Below are 22456 nucleotides of genomic sequence, written 5' to 3' on the forward strand. Positions count from 1 at the left end.
GAACAAGCGGCTTGACGAGGCATAGGGTGTGTATTCTCCGGTGGTCAACAGATATTAAGAGGAGCATGATGCTAGTATCTATAACATGATGTGACTGCAGGTGGGGCTGCCGCCATGGAGACCCTTCGGGCAGAGCTTGCCCGAGCCAAGGAACAAGCCAGGAGAAGTGATGCGACCGCCCTAAAGGCGACTGAAGAGTTAAGAGCCGAACGGGCTGCTCATCGCCAAAGTGAAGATAAAATAGCCAAGATGGCCGTTGAGCTGAAGGATGCCGCCGACCGGTATGAGCTTCTTGAAAAGGAAAGCCAAGCGAAAGCGGCGGACCTGGAGAAAGCCATGGTAGCAACCAAGGAGACCCGCTCTAAAATCAGAGCAGCAAAGGAGGAGCTTCGTCAAGCCGGAGATATCACGGCTGGGAAGCCCTTTTTGTTGCGGGAGAAGTTCGGAGATCCAAAGTATGCCCCTCTGGATCAATTATGGAGTGTTGCAGACGTGTATTCGGACTTGGCAATGAGTGTTGCTGATGCGACTGCATTTTTCAAAGATTAAAAAGATCAACTGTCGGTGTCAAAACCGGCGGATCTCGGGTAGGGGGTCCCGAACTGTGCGTCTAAGGCGGATGGTTACAGGAGGCAGGGAACACAATGTTTTACCCAGGTTCGGATCCTCTTGATGGAGGTAAAACCCTACCCGAGATCCGCCGGTTTTGACACTGACATTGGTGCTTTCATTGAGAGTTCCTCTGTGTCGTCGCCGTTAGGCTTGATGGCTCCTACTATCATCGATAGCGATGCAGTCCAGGGTGAGACTTTTCTCCCCGGACAGATCTTCGTGTTAGGTGGCTTTGCACTGCGGGCCAATTCGCTTGGCCATCTGGAGCAGATTGAAAGTTACACCCCTGGCCACCAGGTCAGGTTTGGAAGCTTAAACTACATGGCCGATATCCGTGGAGACTTGATCTTCGACGGATTCGAGCCTCTGCCTTGTGTGTCATGCGGTCATGATGAGTACGATTTAGCTCTACCATCGGACAGTGTTCAGGAGATTGCACAGGCAGCCGCTCCGACCCTCAATTCGGAGCCAGTTGCGTCGTCCATGGACGGGTGGATGGACCCCGCCACGGAGGCCTTACCCTCAGCGATCAAGCCAAACATCGACCTTACCTTGCACGAGAGCCGTGTTGTTAAACTGCTGGATCCTTCTCTGGCCACGGACTCCGAGCCGCCTGCGCCTGTTCCTATCGAATCCGATTGGGCACCGATCATGGAGTTTACCTCCGTGGATATTTTTCAGCACTCGCCCTTTGGCGACATACTGAACTCATTAAGGTCTCTCTCCTTGTCAGGAGAATCCTGGCCAAACTATGTCCGACGGGACTGGGATGCGGACGATGGAGAAATTCGCGGCCCACCCACCACCCACTTAGTAGCCACTGTCGATGACTTAACCAACATGCTCGACTTCGACTCCGAAGACATCAACGGTATGGACGATGATGCGGGAGACGAAGAGGAACCACTGCCCACAGGGCACTGGACAGCCACCTCATCATACGATATATACATGGTGGACACACCAAAGGAAAACGACGACGATGAACGGAAGGACGCAACGAAGGGTTGTTCCCTCGAGAAGCAGTCAAAACGGCGGCATAAGCGCCACCCCAAATCCCGCCTCGGTAGAAACAACGATCATACAGATCTAGCATTAGAGCAGGGGGAACCATTGCCGGACCACGGCAACACGGAGAATCAAGCCGAACAACCCGACTCTGTCAAAGATCATAGTCTAGATGACGTCACACCGGACGGACACCCGGAGCAACAGAATGCCCATCAAAGGCTCGTTGCCACCGCGAGGAGTCTAAAAAAGCAGAAGCAAAGGCTCAAAGCTGCGCAAGACACACTCCAAATCAGATGGAGCAAAGTACTCAACACAGCAACAAAGTACGGCGGTAATCGCCCCACCAAGAGCTACCCGAAGCGGAAGTTGCTACCTGAATTCGATGAGGAGGCCTTAGATCCCCCACAACCAAAAATCAAAACAGCCATTTGGCCGGATAGGCGACCTCACGGCCAACATAGAGCGGCAAACAACACCGCACATAAGCCAATACGCGATCCACGCGAGGACTCGCATCAAAAGGACGGCACAACCAGATCCATCTATGGACCACGTAAGCGCGCTCCAACACAACAAATATCCAAAGAACGCGGTACACCCGGATACAGGGGTGCCGCACACCCCCTATGTTTCATCGATGAGGTGTTGGATCATGAATTTCCAGAGGGATTCAAACCCATAAATATAGAGGCATACGACGGAACAACAGACCCTGGTGTCTGGATTGAGGATTATATCCTCCATACCCATATGGCTCGAGGAGATGACCTCCACGCCATTAAGTATTTACCCCTCAAACTCAAAGGGCCAGCTCGGCACTGGCTTAAGAGCCTCCCAGAAAGTTCCATTGGAAGCTGGGAAGAGCTCGAAGATGCTTTTCGGGCAAATTTTCAAGGGACTTACGTCCGACCTCCGGACGCGGACGATTTGAGTCATATAACTCAACAGCCCGGAGAGCCAGCTCGAAAGCTTTGGAACAGGTTTATTACTAAAAAGAACCAAATAGTCGACTGTCCGAACGCCGAAGCCTTGGCAGCTTTTAAGCATAGCGTCCGTGACGAATGGCTTGCCAGACACCTCGGCCAAGAAAAGCCGAGAACAATGGCAGCATTAACAAGCCTCATGACCCGCTTTTGTGCGGGCGAGGATAGCTGGCTAGCCAGATGCAGCATCAGCGATCCCAGTACATCCGAAATTAGAGATGGAAACGGGAAATCACGGCGCAATAACAAACGCCGGAATAAACAAGACGGCATGAAGAGCACGGCAGTAAACGCCGGATTTAGAAGCTCTCAGCAAAGTCAGCAAAAGCAGCCCTCTAAAGGCGCCAGAGACGAACTGTCCAGCCTAAACAAAATTCTGGACCAAGTATGTCAGATCCATAGCACCCCTGGTAAACCCGCTAATCATACCCACAGAGAATGTTGGGTCTTCAAGCAGTCCGACAAGCTCAACGCCGTACACAAGTGGGAGGATACACCAAGCGAAGACGAGGATGAGCCTCCCAAGCAAGACACTAGGGAACAAAAGAAGTTTCCACCAGAAGTCAAAATAGTCAACGTGTTACACGTGATCAAGGGGAGAAACAAAGCGGCACTCCCAGAAAAATATGCCCAAGGGCCTATCACCGCGGAGTCCTGCCACTGGTCGTCTCAACCGATCACTCTCGACCATCGTGATTACTCAGCAAGTATCCAGCGTGCAGGATGGGCTGCCCTGGTATTAGACCCAATAATTGACGGATACCACTTTACACGAGTCCTGATGGACGGTGGCAGCAGTTTAAACCTGATATAACAGGATACAATCCGCAAAATGGGGATAGACCCAACGAAAATTTGCCACAGCAACACTACCCTTAAAGGAGTAACGCCAGGCCCAGGGGCTCATTGCATGGGCTCCCTGCTACTAGAGGTTATATTCGGCTTTCCCGGTAACTTCCGTAGCGAAAATTTAACATTCCACATTGCTCCGTTCCAAAGTGGCTATCAAGCACTACTTGGATGCAAAGCTTTCGCTCGCTTTAATGCAATAACGCATTACGCTTCCCTTATGCTTAAGATGCCCGGTCCACGTGGCATCATTACAGTGAATGGAAATATTAAGCGATCCCTGCGCGCTGAAGAGAGTGTGACTGCCTTGGCAGCCGCACACTAAAAACGGCCTCACCAGCTAAAGCATTTGATAGGTCGTCAAGACCACGGACACGGTTAGACGAGTCCGGCGCAGCTATATGTAACTCACACAGGTTTGATAAGCCACACCCCTATTACAAATACAAGGGGCTCAACGCACGCAGACAAGTGGCAATTTTTACTCATCTTGAATTATACATGGTTTCTTTAAACCTACCTTTTTGCACAACAACTTTTCACCTAAGTTTCTCTCTTTTATAGATGACCATCGTGCTACACCCGTCCAGGATACGGCACAACAGAGACACAGGCGCAGACGTGCAGCAGGGACCCGCTCCAAGGATTCTTTTTAGATAAAGACCCTGCATAAACCTTTTTTACTGTCTCTTGTTGATACACATCCCTCGGATTCTCAAATACAATTGAGAAGGATGCTGACGTCTTGGCATGTGGCCACGTCAGAATAAACGCCCGTACCTAGACACAAGGGGCTTCTTACAAAGGGCACTATTTAGGCCCGGTTTATACCATAAAGACCGAATACCTTAGGGAGTGTTCGGCGTCGCGAGTTTGGCATTATATGCATCAGCTCTGAATCATGTCTTTGGTCAAATGTTGGGTTTGCCCGGCTCCTGTGTTTTGGTGCCTTACGTTCCGTTCTATCGGCTAAGGCAGCACCAGGAGAACTACTACGATTGTGCCCTGGTTCGTTCGGACGAGCACCTCAATAGAGAAAGCCGAAAACTGACTGTCATGATATAGCACGAGACTGGTCAACCACTCAATGACCTATCGGAATGTTAGAATTCCTCCACTTTAACGAAGGGCTGTTTCTCGGCCAGGCATATACGCACCCCGAGTTTGGGAGAGTGCAGAGCCACCAAGGGCTATATAGTAGCCCCACCGTCAAACTCCTATGGCTAAGTGAAAGTGCTAAAGCATCATAGTCCGGTTGCCTCGTCCGCTGCGCTATCACCTCCTTAATAGGACCAAGACGTTGGGTTAAGTGTGAACACGCGTTTTTTGTGAACACCTCCACATTATATGCGTGGGGGTTGAAGCCGACGACTGCAATCTTTCGGGTTATATACATATATACATAAACGGCCGCACAGGAGGCATCATACTACTTTCCGGCAAAAGTATAAATATGGCCTTACTACATTTCATAAAAACATTGTGCTTACAATGGGAATACATGTCACTCAAACATAATATTCTTCGAGCACTGGGACTCTATCAAACGAGCACCCTCAAGAACCTCTTCAAAATAGTGCTCGGCAGCTACTCGGCCTATGGCCGAACCTTGTGCCGCAACAGTGGTAGCATCCATCTCCCCCAGTATGCCTTGACACGGGCAAAGGCCATCCACGAGCCTTCTATGCATGCCGACCTCTTCATCGCATTGATGCGCGGCACCGCACCAAGGAACTGCTGCACTAAGCTGAAATAGTTGTTCGGCTTCGGCTTCTCCGGCCACAAATGATCTACGACGGACCTCATGGCAAGTCCGGACAACCTATTAAGTTCGGCACATTCGGCTAGTTGATCAGTCAAGGGAAGCGGACGCTCTGGAACGTTAAATTGCGACCAGAACAGCTTGTCCACTTCATGATCTGCCTGATCTCGGAAGTATTCGACCGCATCGACAGCGCTTGCCGCCAAGTCCATATATGCGTCTGCCAAACTCCACAGCCGATCCAGAGGGGCATACCGCAGATCTCCAAACTTCCTCTGCAGCAGAAAGGGCTTCCCAGCCGCAATATCCCCGGCTTCACGCAGCTCCTCCGTCTTTGCCCTCATAGCAGAGCAAGTGTCTTTGGTCACCATTGTGGCCTTTTCAAGGTCCGCTGCCTTCACTCGGTTCTCCTTTTTCAAGGAACTGGCAACGGTCGGCAGTGTCTTTTAATTCTAAGGCCATCTTGGCCATCTTCTCTTTGCTTTTGCAATGCGCGGCCTTCTCGGCTCTTAACTCTCCGGCCGCCTTCAAAGCAGCCGCATTACTAACTCTTGCTTGTTCCTTGGCTCGGGCAAGTTCCGCCCGAAGGGTCTCCGTGGTGGTAGCTCCGTCTGCAGTCACAACATATTAAAGATACTGGCATCATGTTGCTCTTACTATGTGATGTTAACCAGAAAAACATTACTTACCCTGTGCCTCGTCAAGCCGCTTGTTAACAAGCTCGATGTCGGCATCTGCCGCATCCAGTTGCCGCTTTAGTTCGGCAAACTCATTAGTCCGGCCAGCCACCGGAGCTCCCATCACCTGCACATAAAGCGGTATGATTATTACCTGGGACTACGATCCTCTGTTCGCTGCCGTTCTCGACGACGACCATGGTCTCAGGGGCTACTATCTACACAGGGCACACCTAAAAATGTGCCATACTATCAAAAAGTATATCGTTTCACGTACCTTAAAGCCCGTTAGTAGACTCATAAAGGCTCCATGCAATCCGCTTTCGGCGGACGAAATTCTTTCCATCACTGTTCCCATCAACGTATGGTGTTCTTCTGAGATGGTCGCTCGCTCCAACAGCTCCCTCAGTACGTCCGACCGCATACCAGACGGTGTCGGACTCTTTTGTTTGCTCTCTTCAAGAGCCGGACGCTGGGGACTTCGGGTGACTATAGGATTATCTTCTGGCCTCACCGGATCCGGAGAGGCCCTCCGCGATGACACTTCAAGGTCGCCCGCTTCTTGAGAGGGGGAGTCCGGGGGAGGCGTTTCGCTCTCCATCATCTCCAGAAGAAGATCCCCTGAAGATGAGCTCTGCTGAGAAGGGCTAAGATTCGAACTGCAAGATAAACGCTTCGGTTATTTTCCTTAGAGGTAAGGTAGTATATCTCCATTATTAAAGTACTTTCTTATTACTTATAACTCGTTGGAGGGCTGATCCTCGCGCGGACTTTGTGCGGCAAAAGCACCCTCCAAGGCAGGACCCTCTAGTGGAGACTTCTTCTCCCGTTTGGAAGCCTTGGTTTCCGGATCTTTAGAGGTTGTCCTCTTCCTTCCCCGAAGCGAGAGAAGGTCGGATTCTTCTCCTTGGTTATCCTCCTTCACGGAGGTGCTCATTCCCTCGGTTGGAATTGGTAGCGATGGGGGGCCGCTTTCGACCTCATTATTCCCCCCTTTATCTTCCTTTGAGGGCTCCGGGCAGGGTGCTAGCTCGAGCATCTTTTCCAGTACCGGATTCTCCAAACCCTCAGGAAGGGGGGCCGAACACCGAATCATCTTCGCCTTTGTTAACCAGTCCTGGTCAAAGAGTGACTTCTTAGAATGATGTCATGGTAAATAAAAGACGGTGTGTTCGGCTAAAGGATTACTTACTTGGTCGGCGGTACGGTTGCTGCTCAGGCCCACGTCCTCGGTAGTATCCAGACACTCTATTTGGGGTCTGAAGAATGATTTGTACATCTCCTCGCGCGTCGGGCCGAGGAAATTCTAAACAGTACGCGGCCCTTCTGGGTTGAACTCCCACATGCGGAGGGGCCAGCGTTTGCAAGGCTGGACTCGATGAACCAGCATGACTTGTGCCACCGTAACCAGACTAAAATCTCCTTCAAAGAGATCGCGAATGCGGCTCTGCAGTATAGGCACGTCCTTGGCTGGACCCCAGCTCAGTCCTCTGCTAATCCATGACATCAGTTGTGGTGGAGGGCCCGAGCGAAAAGCAGGGGCAGCCGCCCACTTGGCACTTCTGGGAGCTGTGATGTAAAACCACTCCTCTTGCCATAATCCGGACACCTCTGGAAAGTATCCTTTGGGCCACGGAGCTCCTGCTATCTTGCTTATTAATGCGCCTCCGCACGCTGCATACTGCCGACCATCTTCGGCTTCACGTCAAAGGTCTTGAGCCACAGGCCGAAGTGAGGGGTAATGCGGAGGAAGGCCTCACACACGATAATAAATGTCGAGATGTGGAGAAAGGAGTCCGGGGCTAGATCATGGAAATCTAGCCCGTAATAGAACATCAAACCCCTAACAAAGGGATCCAGGGTGAGGCCTAGACCTTGGAGGAAGTGGGAGATGAACACAATGTTCTCGTTGGGTTCAGGAGTAGGGACGACCTGCCCTTGGGCAGGCAGCCGATGCGAAACCTCGGCGGTTAGGTATCTAGCCTCCCTCAACTTCTTGATATCCTCTTCCGTAATAGAGGAGGGCATCCACCGGCCTTGAAGGCTAGATCCGGACATGATTGAAGGTCCGAAGCACCTGACCTGGGCTTTGGGTGTTAGAACTCGAGGCGGGGGAAGGATTCGATTGAGCACGGGAGGGGAAAAAGTAAAAGCCTTGTCCCTTTATAAAGAGGGTGAATATCAAGCGTCCTCTCCGTAGCCGTTTGGGACTTGCCTATAATCTAGGAGTCCTAGACACGGTTGGGTTACCCACGACCGTATTGATTAGAATCCCATAATTAGGGGGGACACGATCTCTGCTTTGACAAGACGTGTCAAAAAACTGCCTCGCGTTATGTGCGGGGCTAGTTAAAGGAAACGGTTCGAATAATCACCGAGCCATGACGTAATGTCGTGTTGCCAAAACAAGTCAGCAAATTGGATTTGTGGAAATATTATTCTCTCTACGGTGGTATGTGGAACTTATTTTGCAGGGTCGGACACTATCCTTATATTCAAATTCTTCCATGGTATATTTGGAGGAGGAACCCGCCTTGCAATGCCGAAGACAATACTGCGTGCCGGACTCATCGTCATTGAAAGCTTGGTTCAGGGGCTACTGTGGGAGTCCTGGATTAGGGGGTCTCCGGACAACCGGACTATCTCCATTGGCCGGACTGTTAGACTATGAAGATACAGGATTGAAGACTTTGTCTCGTGTCCGGATGGGACTCTACTTGGCGTGGAAGGCAAGCTAGGCAATACGGATATGTATATCTCCTCCTTTGTAACCGACCTTGTGTAACCCTAACCTCTCTGGTGTCTGTATAAACCGGAGGGTTTTAGTCCGTAGGACAACATACAATCATACCATAGGCTAGATTCTAGGGTTTAGCCTCTCCGATCTCGTGGTAGATCTACTCTTGTACTACCCATATCATCAATATTAATCAAGCAGGACGTAGGGTTTTACCTCCATCAAGAGGACCCGAACCTGGGTAAAACATTGTGTTCCCTGCCTCCTGTAACCATCTGCCTTAGACGCATAGTTCGAGACCCCCTACCCGAGATCCGCCAGTTTTGACACCGACAATCACGAAGTGGAAAAGTTGTTCTGGTCGCAGTTCAGTGCTCCAACGCGTCCGCTGCTGTTAAATGAGCAAATGGCCGAGTGGGCTGAGCTCCATAGGTTGTCCGGGCTTGCCATGAGGTCTGTCGTGGATCATCTTTGGCCGGAAGGACCAAGGCCGAATAGTTATTTTGGTTTAGTGCAAAGATTCCTTGGTGTTGTGCCGCATATCAACACCGTAAAGAGGTCGGCGTGCATAGAGGGTGCGCGGATGGCTCTTGCCCGTGTTAAGACATACTGGGCAGAGATGGATGCCACCGCTATTGCAACCCGGGGTCCAACCGTAGGCCAGGTCTTGTTCGAGCACTATTTTGAAGAAGTCCTAGAAGGCGCTCGTCTAATAGAGGCTCAGTGCTCGAAGAGTATCATGTTCGAGTGACATGTATCCCAATTTGTAAAAACAATGCTATTTGGCTTATAAAAGGCTGTGTTTATACTTTTGCCTGAAAGTATTATGATGCCTCTTGTGCGGCCGTTTTATGTATGTATATAACCTGAAAGTTTGCAGTCGTCGGCTTCAGCCCCCACGCATATAATGCGGGGGTGTTCGGAAAAGCGCGTATTCACACTTGATCCAATGTCTTGGTCCATTAAGGAGGTGATAGCGGGGCGAACAAGGCAATCGGACTATATTGCTTTAACACTTTCACTTAGCCATAGGAGTTTGACAGTGGGGCTACTATATAGCCCCTGGTACTTCCGCGCTTATCCGAATGTGGTGCGCGTACATACATGACTGGGAAACCGGTCCTTTGTTAATGCGGAGGAATCGCGAAGATTCCGCTGAGTCCTTGAGTGGTTGACCAGTCTCGCGCTTTATCATGACAGTTAGTTTTCGGCTTTCTCTACTGAGGTGCTCATCCAGATGAACCAGGGCACAATCGCAGTAGTTCTCCCGGTGCCACCTTAGCCGATAGAGCGGAACGTAAGGTAGCAAAACACGGGAGCCAAGCAAACCCAACTATTGACCAAAGACATGATTCGGAGCGGATGCATTTAAGGCCAAACTCGCGACGCCGAACACTCCCTAAGGTATTTGGTCTTTACAATGTATATTGGGCTGAGTAACTCTCTCGATAATAAGCCCTGAATTTCCAGGTACGTGCATTAGTCTGGTGTGACAAAATGTCAATAACGCCAGCATCCCTCTTGGTTATGTTGAGTATCCTGAGGGGTGAAGCAACAAGAGACAGTAAAAAAGGTTTACACAGGGTCTTAATCTAAAAAGAAACCTTTGAACGGGGCACTGCTGCACGTCTGCGCCTGTATCTCCATTGTGCCATATCCTGGAAGGGTGTAGCACGATGATCATCTGTAAGAGAGAAAAGCCCAGGTGAAAGTTTTCATGCGAAAAATTGGTTATTCTTAATAAACCTTTAAAATTCAATCTAAATAAGATCAAGCTGAACTGTAGTCCTTTTACATGTGGGAAGCCCCTAGCACCACCTATGGGGGTATATCCATCAACCTAGTCTTGGGTTTGTCTGAGCTGTTACAGCTAGTTGTGCGTCGGACTCGTCTAGCCGTGTCCGCGGTCTTGACAACCTATCGTTTCTTCTAGTTGAAGAGGGCGTTCGGTGTTCAGCTGCTAAAGCCGCCACACGTTCTTCCGCAAGTAAGGAATGTTCTGTGTTTCCGCTAACTATGATGATGCCACGTGAACCAGGCATCTTAAGCTTAAGATAAGCGTAATGCAGTATTGCACTAAAACGAGCGAAGGCCGTTCTTCCGAGTAGTGCTTGATAGCCGCTTCAGAATGGAGCGATGTCGAAGGTTAACTTTTCACTTCAGAAGTTGTCGGGAGAACCGGATACAACCTCTAGTACTAGAGAGCCCGTGCAGCAGGCCTCTGGGCCTGGTATTACTCCTTTAAAGGTAGTATTGCTTTGGCTGATTCTTGTCGGGTCTATCCCCATTTTGCGGACTGTGTCCTGATATATCAGATTAAGACTACTGCCGCCGTCCATAAGGACTCGATGAGATGGTATCCGTCAATTATTGGGTCCAGTACCAAGGCAGCCAATCCTCCATGCAGGATACTAGTCGGGTGATCCCTGCAATCGAAAGTGATCGGGCAGGCCGACCAAGGGTTGAACTTGGGGGTGACGGGCTCCACAGTGCATACGTCTCGGAGTGCGCGTTTGCTCCTCCTCTTCGTTACGTGAATCATGTTCACTGTTTTGACAATTTTTTCTGTCCCCCAGTGTTCGGCTGGTGAGGCTCATCCTCGTCTTCGCTTGGTGTCTCCCTCCCCTTGTGTTCGGCGTTTAGCTTGCCGGCCTACTTGAAGACCCAGCATTCTCTGTTGGTGTGATTTGCCGGTTTGTCGGAGGTGCCATGAATCTGACATAATCTATCTAGAATCTTGTTTAGGCTAGATGGTCCATCTCTGCTGCCTTTGAATGGCTTTTTTCCATTGACCGGGTCGAGAGCCCCTGAATCCGGCATTTACCGCCGTGTTTTCTGGGCTGTCTTCATTGTTTCGACGCTTGCTTTTATTGTGTCATGGTTTTCCATTGCCATCCCTGACTTCAGATATGTCTGGGTCGCTGGTGCCGATACGGGCCAGCCAGCTGTCTTCGCCTGCGCAAAAGCGGGTCATAAGGCTTGTTAGGGCTGCCATTGTCCTCGGTTTTTCCTAGCCGAAGTGTCTGGCGAGCCATTCGTCCCAGACACTGTGTTTGAAAGCCGCTAAGGCTTCGGCGTTCGGGCAGTCAACAATTTGACTCTTCTTAGTGAGGAATCTGTTCCAAAGCTTTCAGGCTGACTCTCCGGGCTGTTGAATTATATGACTTAAATCGTCTGCATCCGGAGGTCGGACATAGGTCCCTTGAAAATTAGCCTTAAAGCATCTTCAAGCTCTTCCCAACTTCCAATTAAGTTTTCGGGAAGGCTTTTCAGCCAGTGCCGAGCTGGTCGTTTCAACTTGAGGGGCAAGTATTTGATGGCGTAGAGATCATCTCCGCGAGCCATGTGGATATGAAGGATAAAGTCCTCAATCCAGACCCCGGGGTTTGTTGTTCCGTCGTATGCCTCTATGTTCACGGGTTTGAATCCTTCTGGGAATTCATGATCCAGAACCTCATCGGTGAAGCATAGGAGGTGCGCGGCACCCCTGTATTTGGATGTGTCATGGCATTCTGACGGTTGTAGTGTTTGATTTTGATTTTGCGTCGGAGCGTGCTTCCTAGATCCGTAGATGGATACCGGCTTTTTGGTGCAAGTCCTCACGTAAATCGTGTGCCGACTTATGTGTGACATCGTTAGCCGCCCTATCGCGGCCACGGGGTGGTCGATCTGGCTGATCGGCCGTTTTATTTTTCGGCTTTATAGGCTCTAAGGCCTTGTCATCGAATTCGGGCAGCAGCTTGCGCTTTGGATAGCTCTTTGTGTGGCGGCTGCCCCCGTACTTTTCTTCGGTGTCGAGCACTTTGTTCCATATACTGTTGAGTGTATTTTGCGCGGCCTTAAGCCTTTGCTTCTACTTCTTCAGACTCCTCGCGGTGACGATAAGCCTTCTATGGAGGTCCTCTTGCTCCAAGTTCCTTTCCGGGATGATGTGTGCATCATCGTCTGGACTGTTCTCCTCTCCGGAGACAGGTCGATGAGCTTTACCCTCGGCGTCGCCGTGATCGGACAGTGGCTCCGTTCTATGTTCGTTGTTCGCTGGTTCATCCTGCTCTATCGTTGGGTCCATGTGGTCGTCGTTTGCTTTGGAGTCGACCGGGGTATTATTCTTTCTTGCGCTGTTATCGCTGTTTTTGCCGAGGCAGGATTTGGAGCGGCGCCTGCGTCGTTGCCTTGGTTGCTTCTCGAGGGAATTATCCTCCTTTGCATCCTTCCGTTCCTCATCATTGTTTTATTTGGGTGTATCCACCATGTATATATCGTGTGATGAAGTGGATGTCCAGCGCCCTGTGGGCGGTGGTTCCTGTTCCTCTCCAGCATCGTCGTCCATACCGTCGATGTCTTCGGAGTCGAAATCAAGCATGTCGGTTAGGTCATCAACAGCGGCTATTAAGTGGGTGGTGGGTGGGGAATGAATTTCTTCGTCGTCCGCTTCCCACTCAAGCCGGGCATAGTTCGGCCAAGGGTCTCCTGACAAGGAGAGAGACCTCAATGAATTTAGCATGTCGCCCAAGGGTGAGTGCTGAAATATATCCGCGGAGGTAAACTCCATGATCGGTGCCCAATTAGATTCGATAGGCACGGACGCAGGCGGTTCGGAGCCCGTGGCCGGGGACGAATCCGAGGATCCGGCAACACAGGTCTCACAGGAGGTGAAGTTAGTATTCGGCTCTATCGCCGCTTGGTGTGCGGCCTCCGTGGCGGGGTCCATCCACCCGTCCTCGGACGGCACGATCTGCTCCAGATCGAGGGCCGGAGTAGCCACAGGTGTGATCTCCCAAACACCGTCCGGCGGCAGAGCTAAGTCATGCTCGTCGCGACTGTGCGGCGCACCTGACATGGGCTCAAATCCGTCGAAGATCAAGTCTCCGCGGATGTTGGCGGTATAGTTCAAGCTTCCAAACATGACCTGATGGCCAGGGGCGTAGCTATCGATCTGCTTCAGATGGCCAAGCGAGTTGGCACGCAGTACGAAGCCGCCGAATACAAAGATCTGCCCTGGGAGAAAAACCTCAGCCTAGACTCACCGTTGTCGATGATCGAAGGAGCCATCAAGCCTTGTGGTGATGACACAGTGGAACTCTCAATGAAAGCACCAATGTCGGTGACAAAACCGGCGGATCTCGGGTAGGGGGTCCCGAACTGTGCGTCTAAGGCGGATGGTAACAGGAGGCAGGGGACACAATGTTTACCCAGGTTCGGGCCCTCACGATGGAGGTAATACCCTACTTCCTGCTTGATTGATCTTGATGATATGAGTATTACAAGAGTTGATCTACCACGAGATCGTAGAGGCTAAACCCTAGAAGCTAGCCTATGATTATGATTGTTGTCGTCCTACGGACTAAACCCTCTGGTTTATATAGACACCGAAGGGGGCTAGGGTTACACAGAGTCGGTTACAAGGGAGGAGATCTACATATCCGAATCTCCAAGCTTGCCTTCCACGCAATGGAGAGTCCCACCCGAACACGGGACGAAGTCTTCAATCTTGTATCTTCATAGTCCAACAGTCCGGCCAAAGGATATAGTCCGGCTGTCCGAGGACCCCCTAATCCAGGATTCCCTCAGTGGCCGTCCAGGTCCGGTGACCGGCGGGTTCTGGGCCTCTTCTTCTCCGGCATCGCCGTCCATACCGTCGATGTCCTCGGAGTCGTAATCAAGTGTGTCGGTCAAATCCTCGACCGTGACTATGAAGTGGGTGGCGGATGGGAAGCAAAATTCTCCACCGTCAGCCCCTAGTTCGGACCGGATAGAGTTCGGTTGTGAGTCCTCCGTCAAGGACAGGTTTTTTAATGAGTTTAGCATGTCGCCTTTGGCAAGTGCTGGAAGATGTCTGCGGCGCTGAATTCAAAGATCGATAAACGATCAAGTTCGGCGTCCGCGGGCTCACATGGTTCGGAACTTACGGCCGGAGACGAGTCCGTAGTTCCGGTGGCACAGGTATCGTGTGAGATCAAGTCTATGTGCGGCTCCAACGCCGGGGAATCTGTGGCCTCCGTGGCGGGGTTAAGCTTCCCTTCCTTGGATGGCGCAGTCTACTCCGAATCTAAGGCCGGAGCGGTTATGGGAGCTGTCTCCTGGATGCAGTCCGATGACAGATTTAGGCCATGTCTCTCGGGGTGACCAGGAGTGGTAGTCGCGGTCTCGAATCCGGGGAAGATCAAGTCTCCATGGATGTCCGCAACGTAGTTCAAGCTCCCAAATCTGACCTGATGGCCAGGGCGTAGCTTTCGATCTGCTCCAGATAGCCAAACGAATTGGCCCGCAGTGTGAAGCCGCCGAACACAAAGATTTGTCCGGGAAGGAAAGTTTCTCCTTGGACAGCGTCATTATTGACGATTGAAGGGGCCATCAAACCTTTTGGCGATAGCACAATGGAACTCTCAATGAAAGCACCAATGTCGGTGTCAAAACTGGTGGATCTCGGGTAGGGGGTCCCGAACTGTGCGTCTAAGGTCGATGGTAACAGGAGACAGGGGACACAATGTTTTACCCAGGTTCAGGCCCTCTCTATGGAGGTAATACCCTACGTCCTGCTTGATTGATCTTGATGAATATGAGTATTACAAGAGTTGATCTACCACGAGATCGTAATGGCTAAACCCTAGAGGCCTAGCTTGTATGGTTATGATAATGTCTATCCTCCGAACTAAGTACTCCGGTTTATATAGACACCGGGAGGATCTAGGGTTACACAAGGTCGGTTACAAAGAAAGGAATCTACATATTTGGTCGCCAAGCTTACCTTCCACGCCAAGGAGAGTCCCATCCGGACACGGGTGCAGTCTTCGGTCTTTGTATCTTCACAGCCCATCAGTCCGGCCCATGGCTAATAGGCCGGACACCCGAGGACCCCTTAGTCCAGGACTCCCTCACCGAACAAGGCCTCAATTAAATCAAAGCATGACTATGGTATTACCTCGACAATGAGGGCCTGAACGTAGGTAAGAACCCGTGAGTGATCCCCTTTGGTATTTCTAGTCACATTCTTCACCCTACCGAGGCTATTGACGGTTTTCGGTACCTTCACGCAACTAGATCGACGATCGACGTCACCTGCCTCTATCGGTTTCTTCAATTGTTCGAAGATGTTCCAGGAACTGCCATGAGCAGTTGCAAAATCTCCTATGCGGAGTATCCACCCCATCACCAAGGCATGTCTTCTTCCAGATCTCTCTCTCTCTCTCACACACACACGCGCGCGCGCGTGCACACACACACACACACTTTTTTTGTACACTCCAACCACCAGCCATATGCTCGTCCCTCCTTGCTTCCATGGACAGCGGGAAAGAGACAATGGAGATGCACCATGTACATGCCCATGGAACCACCACGCTGGAGGTGGTGTATAGGAACGAACCTGAGACGGTGGAAAAGACCATCGCCATGTACGAGCAGTGGCTCCAGGAGGTATAAGTTTGTGGGCCTCGACCTTGAGTACACACATAGGCATCCTCTAGAGTGACAAGGGATCATCGTCTTACAACTATGCATTCTTGAGCACGTCCTTGTCTACCACTTGTGCAGGCCAAGGAGTAGTGTCGCACCCTCAATCATTTCCTGCAGCACAAAGTGATAACTTTCGCTAGCGTGGACACCAGGAATTACAGGAGTGTGCTTGGATATAAATAGATCGAAATTCCACATGAGTATCATGTGGACATCAAAAAGCAGTTTCGGATCAAAAGCGACGAGAAGAGAGACCCCATGGATGACCTCAGACCTGGCAGCGTCCATCATATACTGCTCGTACGCCGACATGAAAACTGCGTTTCCATAGGTACTCCACAATTTCTGAGAGTGGAAGCCACTTTCTGAAACACGACTCCATTACGCAGCCAAAGACGCTTATGTAAGCTACGAGATGTACTAAGGATCCTGGCCATGAAGGACGGACTGCGTCACTGTCTTGATATAAACAACGGCTTGCATCTCCGACCAATCCTCGGGGAAGAGCTTCACGCCGGATGCAAGGTGGGCGATGGATGGTCAAGCGGTTGCAAGCGGTGTAAGGGAAACTATAGGTTGTGAACCGATGCTACTTCGACATTTATGTTGAATTACGATGTTAGTTCGATTTGCAGGCTTATGTTTGTATTAGATTGAGATATTGTAGGTAATCTATATTTCTTAATTCCAAACGATAAACAATTGTTTGTATTTGTATGAACTTATGTCTAGGCAACTAAAAAGGCGTGTTGTTTATGTATATAAATGTGGGCATATGCAAATCAAATGTGAAATGATCTGACTACTAAATAAATTTTTAAAAATGCTTTAACATCTTTCAAAATTATTCGAAAATACTATCGTGGGTGGATCGATAACCTTTAGAATCGGTCATGAAGACATAGGAAAATGATTAGAACACTTCGAAGAATGTTCACTGATGTTTTGAAAAGAAGTTTCTGGTTTTCAAAAAAAGTTTCATATAGGTTGTCTAACTTTTTGGGTGCATTTGGCCTTTGCGTGTGTAAAATGCTTCAAAATGCAAAAGAAAAGATACTATCTATTCCACACTCACGCAACTCTCAGCTCTATTGCTGAAAATGCAATATATATAATATCTTTGAAGATATTAACTGAATTGAGATCAAAAATATTTTGGCAGTAGTTGAAACTACTATTCCTTCCAATCCAAATTAACTGATGCAGCCCCGCCTCCTTCTAACAGCCATTGTATCTTTTTTTTTCTTTGGAACACAATGCAATCGAAGTAGCTCACATACGCGAGTATACACTCACCTTTATGGACGCACATACACATTTTACCTTTATGAGCATCTCTGAGAGACTGAGCTGGCATGGTATCTTAGATTTTACAAAGTCATCACAAGCATCTCGCAGTCGATGGAAACGACTCCTCCTGCTATACGAACATCGCTGAAAGCCTAAAATAAATTTAAGAACAATACGAACACCAGTGTGAAATTTAAGACTTAAACTCCAATGAGAGAAGGATAACACTGTCCTTGTAACCATCTTCGTTCGCACGGGCACCGTTTCTCAACGGGTAAAACGACGGGAGGCTTATCGTGTCAACGTGCACTCGCTAGCTTCCATCCACTCTCCACCCGAAGACGTCTGCCTCTGCTTCGTTCCCGTCTTTCCTGTCGTCGGACTGCCTAGCCTCCATTCATCAAATTCCAAAATGGCATCCACTTCTTCCTTCCTCCGTTCTCCGGCCTCCTTCCAGCCGGCCACCGGAGCCTGCGGCCACGTCCGCTGGGCCCAGCCGTTGGCACCCCCCAAACCGCACCGCTCGCCACACCCGCCGGCGGCCACGCCCGGGGTGCCGCGCAGGCTCCTCCTGCCGGCGGCCGCTGGCATCTGGGACTTCCTCTCCGGCGGTGCGGCCGGTGCGGCCGGTGCAGCTGCCGCGCCCCTTGCCGTCCGGCGAGGTATGCAGCTCTTCCAGCAGGTCAGACCGTCAAATATAAGCATGCTTCCACGCCTCTTCCCCACTTTGTTTCCACGCAACAACAAAAAAAAACTACAGAGGATCCCCTCCCCTCCCTCGCCTAATCTTCTTCCGGTGCGTTCCAGGGAGACGTGGCTGGGTCAGTGGCGGAGTTCGATCGCGCGATCGAGCTGGATCCGCGGCAGAAAGCATGTACGTACGTGCTCCTCCTAATCCACGCTAGCTTGTTCTCAGTTCCGTTGAAGGAAGAAGAGATCACCAGCTGCAGCCATGACCGTGTTTGTGTGGGTGTTTTCAGATCTCTGGCAGAGGGGACTGTCGCTGTATTACCTCGACAGGTGCATAATCCCTATGAGTAAATTAGGCCCACTGACATTGGCAAATATACTATCTGCCGTCAAGTTTCAGTTTTCTTTTCGGTTTTTGGACGTTGGCAACTTGGCATAGGTTCGAGGAGGCCGCCGAGCAGTTCAGGCTGGATGTTGCTGCCAACCCCAATGACACCGAGGAGTCGATATGGTGTTTCCTGTGTGAAGCTCAGCTGTATGGGGTGGAGGAAGCAAGGAAGCGCTTCTTGGAGGCAATTCTCTTCTCTTTATACTGTAAAAAAAAAATCAGTTATGCCATGTATATATAGCTAATGTCTTTGAGGCAAGATGCAAAATTTTGTTGTTAGTGCGTAGTTCAAGAACTTTGGCGTCAGCCTAAGATGGGCTGACAACCGACCTGCAAATTTAAGTGCTGCATATGTTAATCGACTAACTGAAGATTGATATGAAACAGTGCAACGTTTATCAACAAACAAAGTACTCCCTCTGTAAACTAATATAAGAGCATTTAGAATACTAAAGTACTCCCTCCGTCCGAAAATACTTGTCATCAAAACAGACAAAAAGGGATGTATCTAGAACTAAAATACATCTAGATACATCCCGTTTTATTTATTTTGATGACAAGTATTTCCGGACGGAGGGAGTAGTGATCTAAATGTTCTTACATTAGTTTACGGAGGGAATAGCAAACAAGCATAGTGCAGAAACACTGAATTACACATGTGTGTGTGATTTGTTGTGTGAACCAAATTTGGTATGGACATGGGACATAACTGTGTCCGACATGTAGAACTTTTTGGTACTCTATGCAACAACCCCAAACAAAAAGGGGCTGCAGGCACCACCATGTACAAAATGCTGACCGCTGATGATCAAATGGTAACTCATTCTGAATTTCAATTTTCAGGTCGGTTTGGATCGAAGACCTGTGATGCGTGAAGCTTATGCCTTGTTCAAAGATGGTGGGGACCCTGAAAAGGTGAGCTTATTTGAGCTACAATGTATATATCTGATCCGTGTCCTTATGTACTTCCGCAGAACGTTAACTTTTTTATGGTTTCCATGCCTCCAGTTAGCTTCAAACTTTTCTACTAGTCCTGGTGGTGAACTCTTCTATGCATCATTATATGCTGGACTTTACTATGAATCTCAGGTACAGATTAATTGAACAATCTCTGTGTTGACACTTGTGTTCTTATTTAGGCCATTTACGGATTTTGTAATAGTTGTATCTGAGCTAATCTGCGGCAAGCTGCTATTTCAAAACCGTGTGCTGTTTCTTTGTAGAATAACATCTATACATCTTTATTTTGTACAATCATCTTCCTCATTGCACCCACTTAAGTCCATAGATTGCAGGAATAAATTCTGATCAACACATCACCGCAGAAAGCAAAAAATCCACATCAACACGTAACTCATCAGATTATTTTCTTGCAGCTTGTAATTTTGTGTTAGAACTGGAACAGTTTACACATCTTGTAACCAGGATGACGTATCATTTTATGAAATTTCATGATCTCTTATCCATGGTTATGGACTTACCATACCATGAACTCTCTACGTCCTAATAATCAAATGATTTATTATTTTCGTTGCTTATGGAACAGAAGGACGCAGACTTGGCAAAATCGCATATTGTTGCTGCATGCAAGACACCTTATGGATCAAGGTCTTGCTTTCATTTCCCTTACACCTGGTTCAGAGTACAGACACACTAAGTGACAGCTGAGGCACATTTCGCTAACATTGTACTTCTTGGAATAGGTCTGGTGATTACATGGCTTCCCTTGCAGTGGTTCATTGTCAGTGCCGCAACTGGACTCTGGAGGGATAGGGATCTAGAAACAAAAATGATCTTAATCATTGTCATGGATTACGTTGGAGCCAGCAAATAGGCAGCAGCTTACAGAGAAGGCACTCGGTGCTAAGGCTATGCATATCAAAACCGAACCGAAACCGAAAATTACCAAATGGAGCCGAAATTATTGGTTACTTTTGTTTATCGTTATCAGTATGGTATGAGAGTTACTAAACCATTTTAAATTCGGTTCATTTGGTAAATTCCAAAGAAATCGATGGTTAACCGAACTAACTGAACATAAGAATCATTACCTTGATTTTTCTCAGAGGGGAAAATATCCAGTGATACAGCCCATCACATGATACGCTGCTACTGGACCACCTGGTGTGTTCGATCTGGGTGGACGGGCTGGATCAACTCACTTCCACATTTACATATGCCCCCTTGTACATTTACGTCTTGGCCCCTAAAAAAATTATGTCCTCACAAAATCACTATAGACCTTCACCTCTCTCCTCCAGCTCCCCCTTGTTCTCAATTTCTCACCAACAGGTCCAGAAGACCCCATCCGGCGATCCAATTTGTCTCAAACTAAGAGCGCCTTTGTTAAGCAAACATACACTACATCATTTGGAGGACATTGCAAGTAGCCAAGTGCTTGTATAGAGTTTGTCTTTTTGTACAGATTCAGATTAATTGGCACACGAAAAAGAGATGGAATGCAGACATGCTTAATCCTTCCAAAATGAGGTGCTCCATATGTACATGCAGAAGAAAATATATCGCCATCCGTTTGCATTGCTAACTAATACTGAAAGCATGAGCACTATGATCACACGACAAATACAGAGAACATAAATTTTCCAGGACATGAATCATTTCATCTATTCTCATTCTTCTAGGACGCCATCCAGTGGCGGGCACCAAAGCACACCTACACACAAGTCATAACGTGAACAGATAGAAATGCTGCTATTGTCAATATCTCATCAGAGCATTCAAAATCATATGCTGACAAGCTCATTTTTCAGATCATGGGCTCTTGCACAAAATCAAACAGTATTGTTAACAACCTCTTGACTTGAGAAGAGAACATTATTCACCAAAATGTAAGTAAACCAGTTGTAATTAAAAACAGTACAAGTATAAATGTATGATAGAGTAGGCTTGCACAAGTATGGAACGACATGAAATCCTGTAAGTAAATTGTCAACACAGCAGCATAATTTCACATGCTATCAGAAAGTCATTAAGCACATTCAGTAGACTAATACTGTAAGCCTGAAGGTTGAGTAGATAAATAAAGCATAAGAGCATATATAAACTCGTCAAACAAGATGCATAATAACTAAAGTTCTAGGTAATGAACCTTACTGATCAGTCTGTGAGGCGTTAAAACTAGCAAATAGCAGATTCAGTACAAAACAATGTAGCCGCATCGGAAGAATAAGTTGACATTTTATTATTGTTTTTTTTGTGAAGTGCCAATTACATTAGTACTAAATATTTGACATTATACATGCAGGGAATTTGTATTATATTATCATCCTTCGCACTTTTTTCAGTTGTGCATTCCAGGGACAGGAGTCAAGTATCACTTATTCTTATGAGCTGATAAAGAGAACAAGTCATTTCCTGGTTGGCTCTATGTTGAATTCGAAATATCATTATTGATTAGTAAACCTTGAGGCCAAATACGAGTGTCTATCAATGATCGTTTATCCAGTAACCAATGTCAGATCATAGAACAGAAAAGATAACCTATGTGTATGCTTTGTCATGTTCAAAGCATCTATTCATGAAATGTTATAATGCTTCTTATGTTTTGGTGACCGCAACACATGTTTGTTGTGTAATCATGTCTTGTCTTCTTACAGGGCCATAGAATTTTAATATCACTCAAGGGCTGTGATGTTTCTCATATGTAACAATGCTGCCCAAGGTATTATTTCTTTGTTCTTCTTCAAGTATGCAGGTAAATGTTCTACCTTGCAATCTTCCATCTGTTTAAACATTAGGTAAGTTTTGATACAGCAAAATATATACTCCCTCCGTAAAGAAATATAAAAGCATTTTAGTGATCTAAATGCTCTTATATTTCTTTACATAGGGAATACACAATTATGCAATGCAGTAGAGTATTTACTGTGAAACTGCTATTGGCATCATCTTCAAGCGCAAGTGGAGTAGTGGATCCTATGCTCTGACCAATACTCTCTATCGGCTCCATAATGGACTGCTTGGTGCAAAGGAAATATGCAA

The 22456-nt window shown here is 48.3% G+C and overlaps 1 protein-coding gene across 1 annotated transcript; it reads left to right on the forward strand.

Annotated features, from left to right (window-relative positions):
• Window positions 1–17678: 17678 nt before the first annotated feature.
• Window positions 17679–20385, forward strand: LOC123064559 (lipoprotein NlpI). Its single transcript, XM_044488020.1, has 8 exons — window positions 17679–18058; window positions 18184–18250; window positions 18357–18396; window positions 18506–18638; window positions 19298–19369; window positions 19463–19543; window positions 20001–20062; window positions 20158–20385. The coding sequence occupies exons 1-8, from the start codon at window positions 17789–17791 to the stop codon at window positions 20225–20227; spliced, it is 795 nt and encodes a 264-aa protein (XP_044343955.1). The 5' UTR covers window positions 17679–17788; the 3' UTR covers window positions 20228–20385.
• The last annotated feature ends 2071 nt before the right edge of the window (window positions 20386–22456 follow it).

Source organism: Triticum aestivum, chromosome 1A (genome assembly GCF_018294505.1).
Source record: "Triticum aestivum cultivar Chinese Spring chromosome 1A, IWGSC CS RefSeq v2.1, whole genome shotgun sequence".
NCBI classification, from domain to species: domain Eukaryota; kingdom Viridiplantae; phylum Streptophyta; class Magnoliopsida; order Poales; family Poaceae; genus Triticum; species Triticum aestivum.